Here is a 17,903-nt window from a genome sequence, read left to right as displayed (position 1 = left end):
TATTTCTGTATAAAGCTATTTGCAACAACTGCTAAAGTTAAATAATGGGAAACATATGAATAGTATTAAGTGGATCTGGAGAGGTGGTCCCTTTTAAAATTATTTCGTCTTGCAACGGTGGCCATGATTAAAATGGTGATGCTCCCAACATTTATATTTTTGTTTATGTCACTGCCTGTGTTAGTTGATTTTCAGGAAGTGAACAGCTATTAAAATTTGTTTGGGATGGAAAGCAGTCTTAAGTTAGGGTGCAATCCTATGGATGTTTAGACAGAGTCCTACAAAAGTCCCCGCTGGGAGTTGTAGGAATTTTTTCTGTCTAAACATGCAGTTTCCCCTCTGGAAGGGGTGGCTAGCTCTTCACTGTTTGATTTGCTTACTGTCAAGCCACCCAAATGCACTGGATGAAGTACACTGGCTTACAGAAAAAAAATAATGTAGACTATTTGCAGGAATCGATATCAATTCCTTTAGAGACACTGCCTTCGCTTAGACGGTTACTCTTGAGAGGACACAAGGAGAAAAATTAATTCAAGTGCAACTTTTGAGTTCTTGAGACAAATTAAATAATATCCTGTCCAAATATTTTACCTCTAGCATCAGTCATTTTAGAGAACAGATTTAGCTTTGGAAGAAAGATTTAAGAACAAGGACCTTTTTAAAATCAGCTATGCCAGAAAGTATTAAATTGAAAACAAGGGGAAAGCCTCTAAGATTCTGTAGTCTAGGTATAGTCTATGATATCCTAAATCAGATGTGTGTGGGGGGGGAATTCATGGAGGAATTAAGTAGCTGGTTTCTGTTAACATAAAGGAGATTCAGTATAAATTATTGTATAGATGATAAATTACTTCTCAGATTAAACAGACTATCATGTGAATATGTTTAAGTGTTGGAAATATCATTCTCTAAGAGCAGACTTGCATCACGTTTGGTGGTTGTCTTAAGGCTCAAGCATACTGGCTTCAGATAAAAATATATTATTCAGCAGATAACTGGGATAACGGTGAATTCTGGGGCAGTATCCAACACTTGTTTCTGGAGCAGGTCAAGTTAGCAGAGCTTCCTTATGCAAGCTCCGCCAACCTGCCCTGTTCCAGGAACTAGCATTTTCGCTAATTTCTGATTGCCCCGGAAGTGCTAAACCTCTGTTCTGCAAGCAGTGGGCACCGCTTGTGGACAGGAATTGGCGGGGTGCAAGAGAATCAGTGGGGGCGTAAGCCCCCCATTGGATACTGCCCATGATGCTTTCACAATTGTTCTTAATTACTTAGAAGATATAAATCATCCAGGTTCTTCATTATGAATTGTCAGTTTCTGCAAAATTAATATGTGCTTGCCACTGGAAATTCCCTAATGTTTCTACTATTTCAGAACAGCTTATGAAAATACTTGAAGTCGTTAAATTAACAGAAATATAGTTAAACATAACATAAATAGTCCAAAGAAAGGGCTCTAATTTTTGAGTTTCACCTCTAATGATGTAAAGGAGGCAACACTTTTTTAGTTTCTGGAATGAAAATAATAACTAAAAAAGATTGGAATTGTCAGTAGTGGTGGTGTCTGTATATATAAATTAAAAAATCACCGATATCCTAAATTTCAGGATCCTAAAATCCTGGAGACAGTTAAATCTTTACAGTTAAGTAAAATCAATGGGACTTAAAACTTCAGCTGTGATTAATTTGGTTGGATCATGCCCATGAATTTTTATTAGACAGCAAAATGACCAGATAATGTGGCAAATTTTGCCATGGCAATCAATAGGAGAATCAGGCAAATAATTGCTCTCTGAATGTTATTTGTTACTCACTGTTCCTGAGTGTTATGTTTTAGTGGTGGTTGAGGACGGTCAAAGCCAAACAGATTTTTGAATGGATTTTTTTTTTAAAGGGCAAGGCCGTTTTGAAGTAATGTTATGGACAGGATGCTAGACTTATAGACCCAGTTTGCACACAATGACATGTTTAAAGGACACAGTTGGGTTCTTGTGAACAAGCGGGAGAGAGTAAGTGTGCTGGCTCACACCGCCCGATCGCTCAACAACCTGGGGATGCTCTTATCGTTGGTTTCTTTAGCATGATGTCTGAACCAGGTTGTTCATCATGCTCTCCAAACTGGGAATTCTGTGTTGTTGGGGGAGAGACAACCCAGAGTTGGAACCGATGGTGTGAACTGGGCCATAACTGTGACCAGTGTTATAGCCACTGAATTAAAGCCATAGTGTAGCTTAGAAAGCTAATGCATGGGGGCCAAAAGAGAACTATCCTGTTCTCTTTTAAATCACCAAACCAGCAGTCGAGATATACATTGTATTTTCACACTTCCTTCAAACAGTCATTTAATGAATAATGCCTATGGCCAATTGAGATTCTTTGGACAAATCAAAGGTTTTGCCTCCAATCGTTAAAAGCCAGTTATTCTGCGTTATCTGTAAATAGGTTTTAAATATAGAATATCCTGGAAGGTTCCACTAGAGGGCTTACAATTTACTACACTTGTGATCATACCAAGGTGTGGGCTGTAGCATGTCTCAGCACCTTTTATACTGGCTATGCGAGTCTGTAAGAGCCTAGTTCTGATGTTAGACATGTTGAGTCCAACCAAAGTCCTAGTAAATCTGACTGATGTTGGATTTTACTCATTAACCGGTAATTTTGATTTACATTTGGGAAGGTGTCAGCCAACACAGCACTCATGCCATTGAAGCCCAACAGTTTTTCTTTACGGGGTACGCATGCAGAAACCACCAAGGGAAGCCTCATTGCTTCTACTGACGTTCTTTCTGTGTAGTTTAACTGACCTGGATCTTGAGCACTGCAACCACCTGAGCCGTAGGTGGCGTGATGGTAAACTTCCATTCTGACCTCCAGCGCCCATTCCTGCATAGAACAGAAAAGACACCGACAGTGACCAAACATCTCATTACAGCAAGGGGGAAATTGCCAAGAACAACTCCCCCCAAATAGGTTTATTGAAGCAGGCTAATGACATGTTTTCACCTCTTCAGGCAGATTCACCTAGAATTCAGAGATAGCAACTCTTATACAGATGAACAGTACTTCACAGCTGAAATCTGTTCTCATTACAACAGGAGATGACAGCTGTTTTTTACTGATGTTTTTGTTAATTATAATGAAATGGGCATAATTTAGTTATATAAGATTGTGTGCTCTTAGTCCAATACTCAGTGGCTCGCCTGATGATTTATTCTATCTGTAGAATAAGGCAGCAGTTAAGGCCCTCAGACTTTGAGGCTACAGCCAGCTGGTTCTCTCCCACTCTCCCTTTTACAACCAGATTTAAATGCCTCTTTGCTTTTAACATGCAGATTCTTAAAAATCTGGGGAAGGGGAATTCATGCCCCCAATGTGGAATTTCTTCCCAATGCAAATTCCAGGTTCAAATTCCCCCTCCCTGGCTGGCTGCAGTTCTGATGTACTGGTCCCCAGTTGGTGGTATTTGCATTTATAAAACCAGCATGTTAAATGCAAATTCACATTTTACCATTGCATGAAATTTGGCCCAAAAAGCAAATCTACCTCTGTAGAATTTACTTTAAACTTCCAGAGAAGGTAACCAATTAAATGAAGGCAAATAGTTCCCCCTTTCCAGAAGAAGTGAAGGATAATATGGACTAGTGAGGATAAATCTGTGCTGACTATGAATTAAAGGAAAATATTATAGACAGGCTTACCAGAAGTTTTTGGGCTGAAACTGGTGACTTTCAATGCAAGCAATGACCGTTGGCTGCCCATCTATAGTCTTACTATAAACCTGTTTCCAGAAGAAAAGTTTACATAAATAAGAGAACACACACACTTCAAACTGCATTACCATTAGATGTTACAGCAGTGGGGTGGGAGACGCTTCTCTGTGGGTTCAATCCGTCCACATGTAAAGGCCCACCACCACAAGAATAGGTCCAGTCGAGTCTTTGCCACCTGATCATCATCTCAATCTCACTACATGCTTGTAACCTGGCTAAGGAACTATGCACTTGGCATATGGTTGTGGACCTTCAAGCACCGCGGCAACCATCCTTAACTTGGTTTTGAACCCACAACTGTCATTATTCCTGATCACTGACCATGATGGCTGGGACTGACATGAGTTGCAGTCCAAAACATCTGGAGAGCACCAAGTTGGGGAAGGCTGCACTACAGGAACACCATGTGATGAACCTATGGAAAAGCAGCTCCTGTACTGTTACTGTAACATCTAAAGGACAACCTATTTCAGCCTTCCCCGATCTGCTAGCCTTCAGATGTTTTGGACATCCGACTCCCATCAGCCCCAACTAGCATAGCAAATGGTCAGGAATGCTGGGAGTTGTAGTCCAAAACATCAACCGGCCACTAGGTTGGGAAAGGCTGCCCAATTCTTTGGTACACCTCATTTCAAAGAACACCAGGCTGAAACTCCACACCCTGCTTTCCTGAGGATGGATGTACCTCCCTGATGTTTGTTACTTATGTGCAGATTTTTCCATGTACTCTTTTTGCCAGCATGCCCAAGACTATGTACGTCTCCTCCATTATATTAAAATGTCTGATAGGCACTGCAGGCAATTTAAGCACAAAGTGTACACATCTTTTACACTTTTCCTTCTACTGAGGGGAAAGGAGGAGGTATTTGGGGACCATTCAGAGAAGATAGCGGAGCCAGTTAAAGTCTACAGAACACGTTTCAAAGTTCTATACTTCAGTTTTTGTATCCTTAGGTCAGGGGTAGGCAATCCTTTTGGGCTGTGGGCACATTTGGCAATTTGAGAAACTGTCCTGGGCACCACCACAAAATAGCTGCCATGGGAGGCATGGCAAAGGACAAGTAAACTGCCCCCAAAGATTGAGGTGGGTTCTGAGCCCCCAAACACTAAACAACCTCTTTGAATCCTCAGTTTCAGCACCAACAGAAACCTATTTCACAGTAATCCTGGCTGCTGGTAAGAAAATGTGTAAATTTAAATTAAAAAGTGGGAGGACTAGGGCACCTTGCTGGGAGCCAAGAAAGATATTTGAGGGCAGATTGGTGCCCAAGAGCACTACATTGCCTATCCCTGCTTTAGGTGGTCATCCATAAACACACACACACACACTTTAAATGTCCCATTCCAACATGGAAAAGGCAAGATATAAATACCACTGGTAGAGTCAAAATATTGAGGCTTTTTACATTAAATAACATAAGAACACTGCGTCATCATAAAATGAGGTTGGATACTTAACAGTACAAAAGCCATGTGGATAGTGATCCTTCACATATGCTCTTAATGCAGTGTCACAGGCATCCCTCCAGGACTTTAGTGCTGCATCTGTGTCCTCTGGCTGGGGATCGCTTGCTTCTTTCCTTAGATGATCAAACTTAAAGGAAAGCTTGTTCCTCGGGTCTAAAAATCGGCCATTACCAAGATCGCCATGCTCTGTGATTAAGACCTTGAAAAAAAAAAAAGACAAGCCCACTGTGAGTACATCTTCTTATGACAGATTTCTTTGGCTCTTGTTTCAGGTAAAAACATTTATTTAAATGAAGAAACTTCTTGGTTTTGCAAGGACATTAATAGTTACAATGAACCTGGTGCCCTCGAGATGCTTTGGGCTACAACTTCCATCAGCCCTAGCCAGCATGGCCAATGGTCAGGGATTATGCGAGTTGTAGTCCAAAACATCTGGAGGGTACTGGGTGGCCTACCCCTGCCATAAATTATTCCAAAGTGGACAGAATGTGCTCTAACAACCCAGGCAGAAATAGTTCCAAAAATTATGCATATCCATCATTTATTGCCTCCTTTCCCTAGATCAGCCTTCCCCGCTGTGGTGTCCTCCAGAAGTTTTGGACCTCAACTTCCATAATCCCCAGCCAGCATGGCCAATGTTCAAGAATGCTGGGAGTTATCATCCAAAACATTTGGCGGTAACCAGGCTGCGGAAAGCTGCCCTGGAGTTTAGTTATGGCGATACCATATAGACATATCTCAACAATTAAACAAATACTGATTAATTTAAAAAGCGCAAGAAATTGGTATCTCTGCTTCTTAAATAAGAACATCTGTTCAGGGTGGTTCAATCAACTTACTGGCCTGCGTGACTCTTTGGAACTCGGCAGGGATCTATTGGAAACATTATGCTATCCAGTTCCCAAAAGGCTTTAGGATATAATAGCTATTCCCTACTTAAAAAGCAAAAGACTGGATCAGATCAGCAGCTCACAACTCTCCAACCTTGCAACACCAACAGCTTCCTGGGAAAGTGAAAAGAAAAACCCCAAACCACCTTCTCTTGAGGCAAGCCTCTGAGAAGCTGTGTCAAAGAAGGAACTACGTAACTTCTGAACAACATAAGATTAGCTCTAAACATGAAGCCTTATATTAACTGTGAGTATGAAAAGGGATAAGTTTATTATCCATAAAACTTCACGAGCCCTCCCCTTTGCCATCATGGTTACCCCTACCCACTCCCAACTTTCTTGCTGCACCTTTTTTCCCCTTTACTCCAGCTGCCCTCTTCTTGCTTTGCTCCCTTACTGCTTCTGATGCTTCATTTTACCATCAGGCCTGAACAGGCTTCAAGTTGGTGTTGGTACCTACAACAGTTTGTACAAGATGCTGTGCCTATTAAAACTGGCATGCTAGGTTGCTGTAACCGTCTTGATGACTCAGTTTGATAGCGATATGGGGGGCAACAGATGCCTTAAGTATATTTAAGCTGAGCTTGTGCATACGGTGAAGCAATTGTTTCCTTGTCCCAACATGTGTACAGATTCTTCAACGCAGTCCTGTTTCTAAAGCAGAAGGTGACCTGGGTATAGTGCTTTAAAAAGCAGACATATGCTCAAAAGTCTCTGCTTCACCATGCACACAAGCTCCAGTGTACATATATGCAACATGAATGACATCCTGAACTGAGCATCATGTGAGCTGGCCTTCAAAAATTTCCACAAGAACAGGCACATTCTGTGCATAACAAGGAAATAAAGGAAACTGATCAGGGATCAGTTTATGCACAATTGTTCCTTTTTATCCAGATTTTTGTAGAAAGAGTCACTCACAAATACCATAGGGAGTGGAAAAGAGAATTTTAATTTACCTGATCATCGTACCCTTCTATCTTCACAGGAGTGAACTGATCCATGTTATACTGGGCAAATGCACTGTCAGAGATGGGTAACAAGTATTAGATTCTGATTCTACAGAAAGATACTCACATAACCCCATTGTTTTCAAACGTTCTTACACAATTTTGGTCTTACATTCATATTTTCACACTACAGAAAGAATGTATATGACTTTCATAGACAGCAGGCTTATAGTGAACACTGCCACCTCAGTACTGGAAGCAATAAGATAGAATTATTTCCCCACTCCTGATGCAAATCACATAGCTAAAGATAACACAGATCTTAACATGCAGTGTCATAACTAACCTTGAGAAGTTCTGCTAATGTAACGGAGCAATCAATGAAATACACTGACAGCATAGCTCAAAGTTTTTCATTTTAAAGTCTTGGCAAAAAATTAAAGGGTACAAACCTGATTACTTCTTTCTGTGAGAATTTTGAAGCTAAAATTACTGTTTTCACTTAAACCAATTTTGGTCAGGATCAAAACAGCGTCTTTAGGCACACTGGGTTTTTTATGTTTTTCTTCTTTGAGAAGAGAAGATCCTAATGGTACATCATAAACTTCCTTTTGAGTTTCAAAGAGAGTTTATTATGTGGCATGGGGATCGCTGTTCAAGAAACATAAGCCTAAAACTCTATTGCCCATGCAAAACTAATCATGTGGATCTTTGGATTCTGACCGTTACATTGATGCTTTCTGAAAGAAGCACAGTCCAATTATTTTGTGTGAATGTACACCAAAAAATAATTAGCTGCTGCCCTTCTGTTAATCAAGCCAAAAGGAACACCCTGATGCCACCTTCTGCTGCTGCCCACACTGTGAGGTGAATCAGAAGCCTGAGCAAGTAGCACAGAATAAGTCTGAGCTGGCATAAGCCCACTGGTAGAGTTATTGCCATTAAGAAAATGCAGGACTTACAGTGATTCCAGTGGAAACTATGCCATTTAAAACAGGGGTGAAGATGTATTCCATGTTATTAAGATAGAAGCACATAGATTTCCCTATAAAATCTATCATGTTTCTTCATTTAAATACACACACACAATGCTCAGCAGTACTTACTGAGCTGCCCCTTCCCTAAGAAGATTGTCATTGTTAAGCAGCAACCGAACATCTAAGGAAAAGAAAATATTCACATAGATTACCAACAGTTCCAATGCTTTGATGTAATGTTTACGGGTATCCAGATACATGCTTGAGTAAATAACTTGTTCAGCATGTATTGCTAACAGAGCTTGTTAACAACATTAGTTTTCCTCTCTAGAAGTGCAAGAGCTTCCATTAGAAACATATGAAAAGTTAACACAGAAATATAGAATGGATATTCTAAAAAGCAACGTACACAAACCACTGCTCTAGTTAATTCTTTTGAAAACTGTTTTCTTTACAGGCTGTTTTCACCACTCTTTGGAGGCTGTAATTTTCTTAGTAAATAGTCTATGTCTGAAAGCTATGTTTCAAAAAGGTAAAAGCTAATCCTTCAGATTGGAGTGGTGTTGGGGAGACCAATAATGCATGCATTTTTAGACAGAACTAAGGCAAAAACAGCTGCCAGGCTGCAAAATCACAATACTCTTAGCACTTTATTATTACTTTGACAGAAACCAAACTGCTATTTTTTGCAACCTACAATGGCTCCAATTTACTGCAATGATACTGAAATTTGTGCTATTCGGACAGTTCAAGTGTACCCCCTGAACAAATACACTTTTCCTTTCTGTGCTATTGAAGGGTAACAAACTCCCAGTGTACACATGCACCGGCATCACTGAAGCGTTCAGTCAGTTACAAGCTATAGTTTCATCTTCCTTCACCCAGGCACCGAATCAGAGCAGTCTACCAGGTGTCTGCTTGCATAGTCCCTGCTTCCCTGCCAGAAAGAATATCCTGTTGTGGGGACAGGCCAATATATGTGAAAAGGCCAACGAGCGCCAATGCACTCCCACAAGCAATTCCATGATTATAGGTACTGAAGACATATTAAACCTGAGATGATTTCTAAAGAGCACCGAGTTCCCAACTTTCAAATGCTAGGAATCCCTGCCTCCGTTTCCCAGCAGCAAGAACTTTTCAAAGTCTTGGCCTTAAATAAATTGATTTCTGATTACAGGCTGTAAACATACAATGTTTATTTTGCTACTAATACAATGGAGAACCTGCATGAATCGTTTTGTTCTTTTTTACTTACCATTAAACACTTCATTGAATTCCCCAGGAGGTGCATGGGTGATGAACTTTGCGGCTATACGAACCTGCAGAGAAATCAGGTGGGCTTAATGAGTCAATGTATTCAGTGGTCCTTAAACAGGTCTTTAGCTGTGGCTGCAGCTGAAGCTACAAAAAATGCTTGGTGGCAACAGGAGCAGCCACAGCAGGATCACATAGCATACAAGCCAATAGTGCAAACTGGTGTCTCTGTCGCCCACTGAAAGTCCCTGGTTGTTTCATTTGAGAAAACCTGAACTAATTTTTTTTGTTCATTTGTTTTGGTACCATCATTAAATGCTTTACTGGAAGGCTGTTAAGCCAGGGGGTGACAAACTAAGTTAGGGCTCTTGTATCTTAACAGCTGAGCATACGAAGTGCAGCTTTTTAACTCCCTGCAACATGAAGACATGACAACATGTACGCTGAAACTCCCTCATCGACACAATTGTACAGGTTCAAAAGCTGTTCTGGTATCAAACAACTGCATATGTACTCCTGTCCATCACCATATATTCTTTTCCATATCCACTGACACATTTTAAGAATTTAACACTTCCATTAGTTGTGTTTCATATCCACATTTTTTATCTAGAGTTTTCAGATCAAGTGAAGGACCCATACGACCCATACAAAATGGGACAAAACATACATTTGATTTTTTTTTTTTTACATTTCTATACCGCCCCATAGCCGAAGCTCTCTGGGGAGTTTACAAAAGTTAATATACAACGTTTAAAAGCCATTTACATTAAGCATACGGACAATATATACAAACAACATATAATGAAAAACAACTTTGAACTGAAAACAATTTAACAAAATACAAAATAAAAATCCAACAATAAAACAACCCAGCTTAAAACAACCCGGCTTAAAAACAGTATACAAAAGTCAGCAAAAGGAACAAGAGTTCTAAAAAGGGAGGACCTGCTGGAATAACAGTCTTTAATGCTTGCCTAAAAACCGTCAGCAGGCACATTTCAACCGGCAGGTCATTCCACAACTGAGGGGCAGCAAAGGAAAAGGTCCTCTTGCGTGTGGCTGCCAATCTCCCGTTAGGCAGCTGCAGCAGATAGCCCTCAGAGGACCTTAAGTGGTGGACTGGGATGTAGGGGAGAAGGTGCTCCCTAAGGTACCTTGGACCTAGACCATGTAAGGCTTTAAAGGTAAGAACCAGTACTTCATATTTTGCTCAGAAACAAATTGGCAGCCAGTGTAAAGATTTTAAAACCAGTGTAATATGGTCTCCACGGGATGTCCCAGAGACCATCCTGGCTGCCATATTTTGTACCAGTTGAAGTTTCTGAATTAAATATACAGGCAGCCCCAAGTACAGCGCATTACAGAAATCAAGCCTAAAGGTTGCCAGTGTATGCACCACCATTACCAGGTCCACATGTTCCAGGAATGGGCACAGCTGATGTATCAGCAGAAGGTGATAACAGGCACTTCTCACTGTTGCCTCCACCTGGGGTGCCAGGAGCAGGGTTGGGTCAAGAAGCACCCCCAAGCTACGAACTTGCTCCTTCAGGGGGAGTGCAACCCCATCTAGAACTGGTTGACACACCTCAATACCTGAATTAGGACCCTTCATGATGAGCCCCTCTGTCTTGCCTGGATTCAACTTCAGCTTGTTCTCCCTCATCAGGCCCATTACCGACTTCAGGCAGTCATTCAGAGGAATCATACCTTCCTTGGATGAAGATGTTATGGAGAAATAGATTTGGGTGTCATCACCCAGCCCCAAACCTCCTGATGATCTCTCCCAGCGCTTTCATGTAGATATTAAACAGCATCAGGGATAGAATGGAGCCCTGAGGAACTCCACATAATAGTTCCTTTTTTGAGAAACAACTATCCCTGAACGACACCATCTGGAACCATCCTGAGAGAAAGGAGCAGAAACACTGCAGAGCAGTGCCCCCAACCTCAGGTGATCCAAAAGGATACAGTGGTCAATGGTATCGAATGCTGCTGAGAGATCCAAAATAATCAACAGGGATGCAGTCTCCCTATCGATTCCCAGGTGAAGATCATCCACCAAGGCGACCACGACAGTCTCAACTCCATATCCCGATCTGAAGCCAGTTTGAAATGGGTCTATGTGATCAGTTTCATCCAAGACTGCTTGGAGTTGAACGGACACCGCCTTCTCGATTACCTTGCCCTCAAATGGTAAATTACTTACTGGACTATAATTATTGAAGTCTAGGGGGTCAAGGGAAGGCTTCTTCAGAAGCGGTCTAACAATTGCTTCTTTCAGACATAATGGAAAATTACCTTCCCTTAGTGAGGCATTAATAATATTCAGCAAAAATCGCTTAACCATCTCCCCTCCCTGGACTATAAGCCAGGATGGGCAGGGATCGAGAGGTAAGTTGTCTTTTTGACCAAACCAAGCAGCTTGTCCACATCATCAGGTCACAAGCTGAAAATGATCTAGTTTAATCATGCAAGCAGAGTTGCTGGACATTTTAGTAATAGTTCTTTTTATTATTGCTATTCGATAACAGACTTTTGACAGAGCTGATGTAATAATGGCCTATTGCTGGCTTCCAGTGTTGAGAACATATGAAATCATCTGGAGTTTTGTAAAGTTGTCTCAAAAGCTACTAACTGGGTAAAAAACAATTAGGGACTCAGACATTTGGGCCTACTACATATCTGACTGTCAGCACCAGATCTATGTAACAGAACTGGAACATAGTACCTTTGGTATCATGGTGCCAAACAGGAGAAGTGACTGCTACATTTTCTGGAACTGTAACACATGCTTGGGAAGAATGGATAATAGAATAGATTGTACTACTATGCCCAAGCTGCCACTGCAACTCATAAGCATTTAAAAAAAGAGAGAGACATCGTTGTGAGAGAGATTAGTGAAAAGCAGTCACTAGAATGACTTCTACCCCATAGCTTTTCTATAGACTTTCCAGAGCACTGCCCTAGATGGCTGAAAGTCTCCTTCAAATTATAGTATGTGCTTTTATTAGAAAGTGCATCTGTAAGCAGTAAGCATGACACTCTGGTTGCATTAAAGTACTGCTACAACTACAGGGCTTAGATATGTTACTTTATTTAATGAGCATCAGGATCCCTTTCAATAGAGAAAGAAAGAGAGAGCAATAGTGTAGGATCCAACCTTCCCCCAATGCTTGCCCATCTTCAACTATGGTGTCCCCTCAGAGGTCCCCCAAAATGACAAGCAGGCAAAGCAAGTAGCTGAACTACTGAAAAAAATGCCCCATTTCAGACTAACGTAGTCTCTTGCAATCAAACTAACAGCAACTTATTCAAACACAGAATGATAGTGCACACTCAGTCCTGCCAAACAAGTAGAGAAAAATTAGAGGGATTTAAATTTTCTTTTGGTGAATGCTACCCCAGATTTCATGAGCCAAATTCAAATATGGGAGAAGAAAATTTAAAAGTGTATATTACCTAACTTATTCCAATCTATTTTAATTTCCACTCTAACAAAAAGTTATAGTGAAAGACTCAAGATAAGATAGCTATATCCATCCAAAGGGCAAAAGATATGGTGAAGAGGCCATGTATGCTAGTGGAGGACAGACTACAGGCTTGTGGGATCTACTTTTGTGTTTTACTAGAACACTGAGATTAACCAACCAGAGCCTGGTGCAAAAGGCATATACACATAGCATCAAAGAATTCTAATCCCAGGAATTTGTTCTGAGCACCATAACTGAACATAGCCCACTGTCCTTCCACACAAAATTCCACTCCTAGTTATTCCAAACTTTCTTCATTTCAGCAGTATAATCTAGGGCACTGGAGAGTCATCTTGGTGTTGCTGTTCTTGAACAATTGGGAGTTAGAAATCCTTGCCAATCTACTGCACATCTGCCAGAGATCTACCAGCAGATCCAGATCCAAGTCCTGCATATCCCTGATGTGTGCAACCAAGCAGCAAGGGAAAAAAAACATTAGTCACACAATTTTGTTTTCTTAGAAAAATAATTTGGTCATGACTATGGGTTAGAGTGGTGGGTGAAATCCAATGTTGTCCTCTCTTCTCCCCCTGCAGCCACCAAAATCTGTTCTGGAGGGTCCACCAACACTCTGGGGAGGCTCAAGGGGTAGAGGAAATCATCTCATGCCATTCCATCAACAGACATACACAACTGGATTTCACCCAATGTCTTTTTTTTTAACCAAACTAGCCCCAGTGTATATGGTATGGTAATCACTATTTTCAAGCTTCCCAACTGCTTGCAATTTTGAAATCTGTGTTCTCAAACAACCAATGCCAACAGGTCCTCACTAGCTGCAATTTCATATACATGTGGAAAGTTAGAAGAAATTGACTTCCTTTCTCTAGAGAAGAAAATGTGCCAGAAGAATGTATACTTGGGTTGTCATGGGTACATGCAACTCTGTTCTATGGCTACTCTATCCAATTTAAAACAGTGGTTAAATAATATTACACTTTTCCATGAAAATGGCTTACTAAACTTCACTAGTTACAGAATTTTGGCTACGCAAGACATCCACCAACAAACTTGCTGGTGAGGAAGACCATGTGAATGGGTGTTTTTCACTTTTCATGTCCAGTTGCCATACCTGATGAAATTTAACAGGCAGTACTGGCTAGTGACAATAGATCTGTTTTTATCTCCTTTGGCTTGTAGCTTAGATAATTTACTGAGTCATCTAGAGCTACAGACTCTACAGGTACATTGGTCCAGTTAATCTTGCTTGTTCCCTGCCTGCGACACAGCTTGGTTATATCAGCATCAGCATCTCTGTACCGCCCATTAGCTGAAGCTCTCTGGGCAGTTTACAAGACAAAGCTTAAAACCATAAACTACAATAACATAATGAAACATAATATAAAACCATAAATTTAACACAGAATAAAACCAAAGTAGTGGTTGGGAGTATGCATATTAAACTACAAGATTTGATATGGACAATCCCACCTTGGAGGTGGGTTGACTTTATTCTTTCCATTCCACTGTGTGGTGTAGCAACTAGAATGTTGACTTTGGATGTGAAACAAAGTTTCCTACAGGGCCTACATTCTACTAATTTCCATTAGCAACATTTGTGATCCTCTGTGCCTTAAAAAGCTACCTAGGTCATCTAGTTCCTAGTACTCTCAACAATTCTGTCCCATATCTGATCTATATTGTCATTTTGCCCGTGTGGCAATTCTAGAGTCTCTGCTGGCTTAGCAATTAGATTAGGAAGATGCATCTCACTGTCATACCCATACCCTACAGCAATCTTATTAAATTCTAAGATGAAATTCCCAATATCAGACATGGACAACTATGAGCAATCTTACATTGTATAGATAAACATCTGTATGTGAATGCACAAGATGAAAAAGGGCTGCTTCATCATTACTTCTTACACCAATATTAATCTTCATGCAACCTTCAGCCTACTGGTTTCTTAGCAGCTACTTACTCTGCCAATACTTTTGTATCAAGAATTCTTTGCTGTGTTAAGCTTTATGATTCTTATTTTATGAGCTGGTTGCATTCAGATTTAATTCATTACTGTAACAGAAGTCACACACAGACAGAGTAGAAGTTAGCAGAGCTCCATGTAAGCTATCAAATGCAAATCTGGGGCTCATACTACATACACAGAGCACATATGAGGTAGTAACTCATTTGCTGCTGTTTGTTTTTAGAAGTGTTGCCTGCTACAGTAGGCAAAGTAAACTAAGGGTGTAATCTGATGGTGATAGTCAGCCGCCTCAGTAAGGGAACATAGGACATCCTCAACATTCTTGAGCAAAGGAATTTCAATAGAAGCCAATGAATTACAGTTCATCAAAAATCTCCTGTAGCTTGAACTAGGATAAAGGTTTGTTTGTTTTTTAATGACACTGCACGTACATTAGCTTACCCCATGCCAGGATCCTTGTGTTATCAGCAACAACTGTTTTGTGAATGGCTACCATTAATAATATGATTGTCCATCTTTGTTTTTGATGTGCTTTGGAAAATACCATATTTAGGGTGCAATCCTATGCATGTTTCAACAGAAAAAAAGTCCTACAATTCCCAGCATACCCCCAGTCAGCATGGCTGGCTGGAGGAGTGCTGGGAGTTGTAGGACATTTTTGGTTTAAACATGCATAGAATTGTACTATGGAATTTACCATTCAATTCAGGATGGAATTTACCATTTGAAGAAGATGATTTTGCATTCTGAGGGTTCTGTTCCCTCCAACCACTAGAAAGTACTACACAATTTGACTTCAACTGGCTTTTTTTTAACCTAGTGAACCACCTAAAATTAATCTCTGGCTTTGCTAATAGAAATACTATCACATTTCTGTCCTGTTCTCTGCCTACCTAGGAACTTGTGTGTTTTGCCCACAGCAAAAGACAGATCTGAGTTACAGCCAGCCTTTATATTTTCAGAATTTTTTTTTTTGGGGGGGGGGGAGGTTACCACCCATTGCTTCTTTGTCCCAGAATGCTAGGTGTACCACTTGTAACACCTACCAATGACTAATTCATTCCATCTGTAATTTCCATTTTGTGACTGGGTCTAAACTTCAGACATCATGGCTACAACAATTGGCCTAATTTTTGGATGTTTCTGTGCTTCACCCATCCCTTGCTTTTTACCATCTAGCCTGATGAACAGTCTTGAAGAAATTGAAAGATGGTGGCATCTTTGGTGGCATTTTGGTTGATCCTAATAAAGGCATAGGCCTACTGTGGATCGGTGTGTGTGTGTGTCCGTGTCCCCATCATGGACTAGTACATAGTGCCTCCCCTTAATTTTTTTCTGACCTCAGTCTTTACTCCCTACCACTTCCATGCGTACATATACCCACAGCTCAGGATAGTTCTTCCTGCATCTGATGCAGTGGTATCCACAAAAGCTTATGCCATAAATTTACTAAGTTTCAAAGGTGCCACGTTACTTCTTTTTGCATTCCCTAGTTACCCCACCTTATCTCAGAAGATTGTTTTATTTCCTCCCAATATATTTACACACCTTGTTTGCAATCCTCCACTGTCAAAAAGTTTCACATTCATAGATATTTTGCTTTTCTCAAATCTAACCACACAGGATAAGGCACCATCAGCTAGAATCAATTAAACGTGACTGTAATGAGTACTTTGCATTTCAACTCTTATGCAGAGTTAGATGGAAATATTGGAAAAACTGAACATTATGTATATGCACTGTACTTGCCATAGGACAATGCATACACTCACAGAGAGAGCAATCCTATGGCTTCTAGTCAGCACCTCGACAGCCATAGCATATGTGGTTTTCCGGGACCCAACCTCAGAGTCCACACTCCGAGGTCAGTTCCTGGAGAACTGACCTTCCCCACTCCCCACCCCCATTCCGCACTGCTTCACAGGCAGTGCGGAACAGCCCTGTGCTTGGAAGAGGAGCGTGGAGTGGCCAAAACAGGGTGTGCCGGGGCGGGGAAGGCGGAAATGCCGATATGACACATCCTGTGTTGTCTGGCAGCCTCCTCCCCTGCTCCACCTTCCTGCGACTAGACAGCTGCCACAAACGCAGGGCAGGAGAAGTGCGGAGGGAATGATCCCCTCCGTGCTTCTCCTGCCCTGCATTGGATAGGTGGTCACCTCCGGGTTTGGAGGCAGCCACCTATCCCCATAGGATTGCTCCCTAAAAGTCATTATTTTCATGGCACAGCTCTGAATCCTTTTCCACTCATGCCTCGCTCAGTTATGTTACAGGCCAAATAAACATTTACTTCCAACTCCCTAGTTAAACATGTTTCAATGAGACTCAAGTAAGGATACATTTAATACAATAAGGTATGATGATAATAATTCCTCAGATAATGCCTATGAGGAGAGAATTACAACTACACTGAATTGTTTGTGTGAGCAGAAAATAGTCTTAATCAGGAATACTTTGCTTCCCCCATCCAACTACTTCCAGCAGCTCCTGTATTAAATATGGGCTTCTCTAAGAGACTGGTCTTTCCCTTATGCTTCGATAATGATAGCGTGTGCCACACATGAATTATCAGACCAAACTAAATCCAATGGATAAAACCTTTCCCATTCCTTCTGATGTGAGAGAGATGCAGATACTGAGAGGATAGCAGGAAATGCGTAATAAACCTACCTACCACCTTTTTCTGGGACAAAAGCATGTTTCCTAAAGATAGGAAACATGTTTATAGATAAACAGGGTAGTTGTAAGTGCTTTGAGAGAAATATAGCTTCCAAAAGAGTACAAACATTTCTCTCAAACAGTGAAACAGGTCAACAGTGGAAATGCATACAGACCACAAGTGGCAATTCTCCTTTCAAACTGCTTTCAGTTCTAAAGAAATTATTTGCATTCAGACCTAATCATTTAATTTAAATGCATTTATACTGATTTTCAAGGTGAAGCCTCCTCAAGGTGGTTTACAAGGTAAGATTTTAAAATAAAATGGAATATACAATTAATGGAAACAGTACCATAAAACTTTTAAAGTAACAGTAAACACTCCCATTTGTAAAATAAAGATGGCCTCCATTCATTTAAAAGCAGACTGGAACATCTAGGTCTTTAAGGCCATTTTAAAAACAGTTAGGGAGGGAGC

At 40.8% G+C, this 17,903-nt stretch overlaps 1 protein-coding gene across 3 annotated transcripts in view; it reads right to left on the bottom strand.

Moving 5' to 3' along the window:
* The window catches only part of CAPZA1 (capping actin protein of muscle Z-line subunit alpha 1), a 53,887-nt gene that overhangs the window by 34,964 nt on the left and 1,020 nt on the right, over positions 1–17,903 (bottom strand). For all 3 annotated transcript variants that reach the window (XM_084853463.1, XM_084853461.1, XM_084853460.1), the window contains exons 2-7: positions 9,309–9,372; positions 8,183–8,234; positions 7,086–7,149; positions 5,229–5,435; positions 3,698–3,777; positions 2,804–2,882 (exon numbers count right to left, since the gene is read on the bottom strand). In XM_084853463.1, the coding sequence (XP_084709589.1) occupies positions 2,804–2,882; positions 3,698–3,777; positions 5,229–5,435; positions 7,086–7,149; positions 8,183–8,234; positions 9,309–9,372 (546 nt within the window). The remainder of the gene's footprint in view (positions 1–2,803; positions 2,883–3,697; positions 3,778–5,228; positions 5,436–7,085; positions 7,150–8,182; positions 8,235–9,308; positions 9,373–17,903) is intronic.

Source organism: Heloderma suspectum, chromosome 4 (assembly GCF_057233095.1).
Source record: "Heloderma suspectum isolate Gila_16-S chromosome 4, 16-S_ref, whole genome shotgun sequence".
NCBI classification, from domain to species: Eukaryota; Metazoa; Chordata; class Lepidosauria; order Squamata; family Helodermatidae; genus Heloderma; species Heloderma suspectum.
Note: the sequence above shows the minus strand (reverse complement) of the source record. Positions and strands in the feature narration are given on the sequence as shown.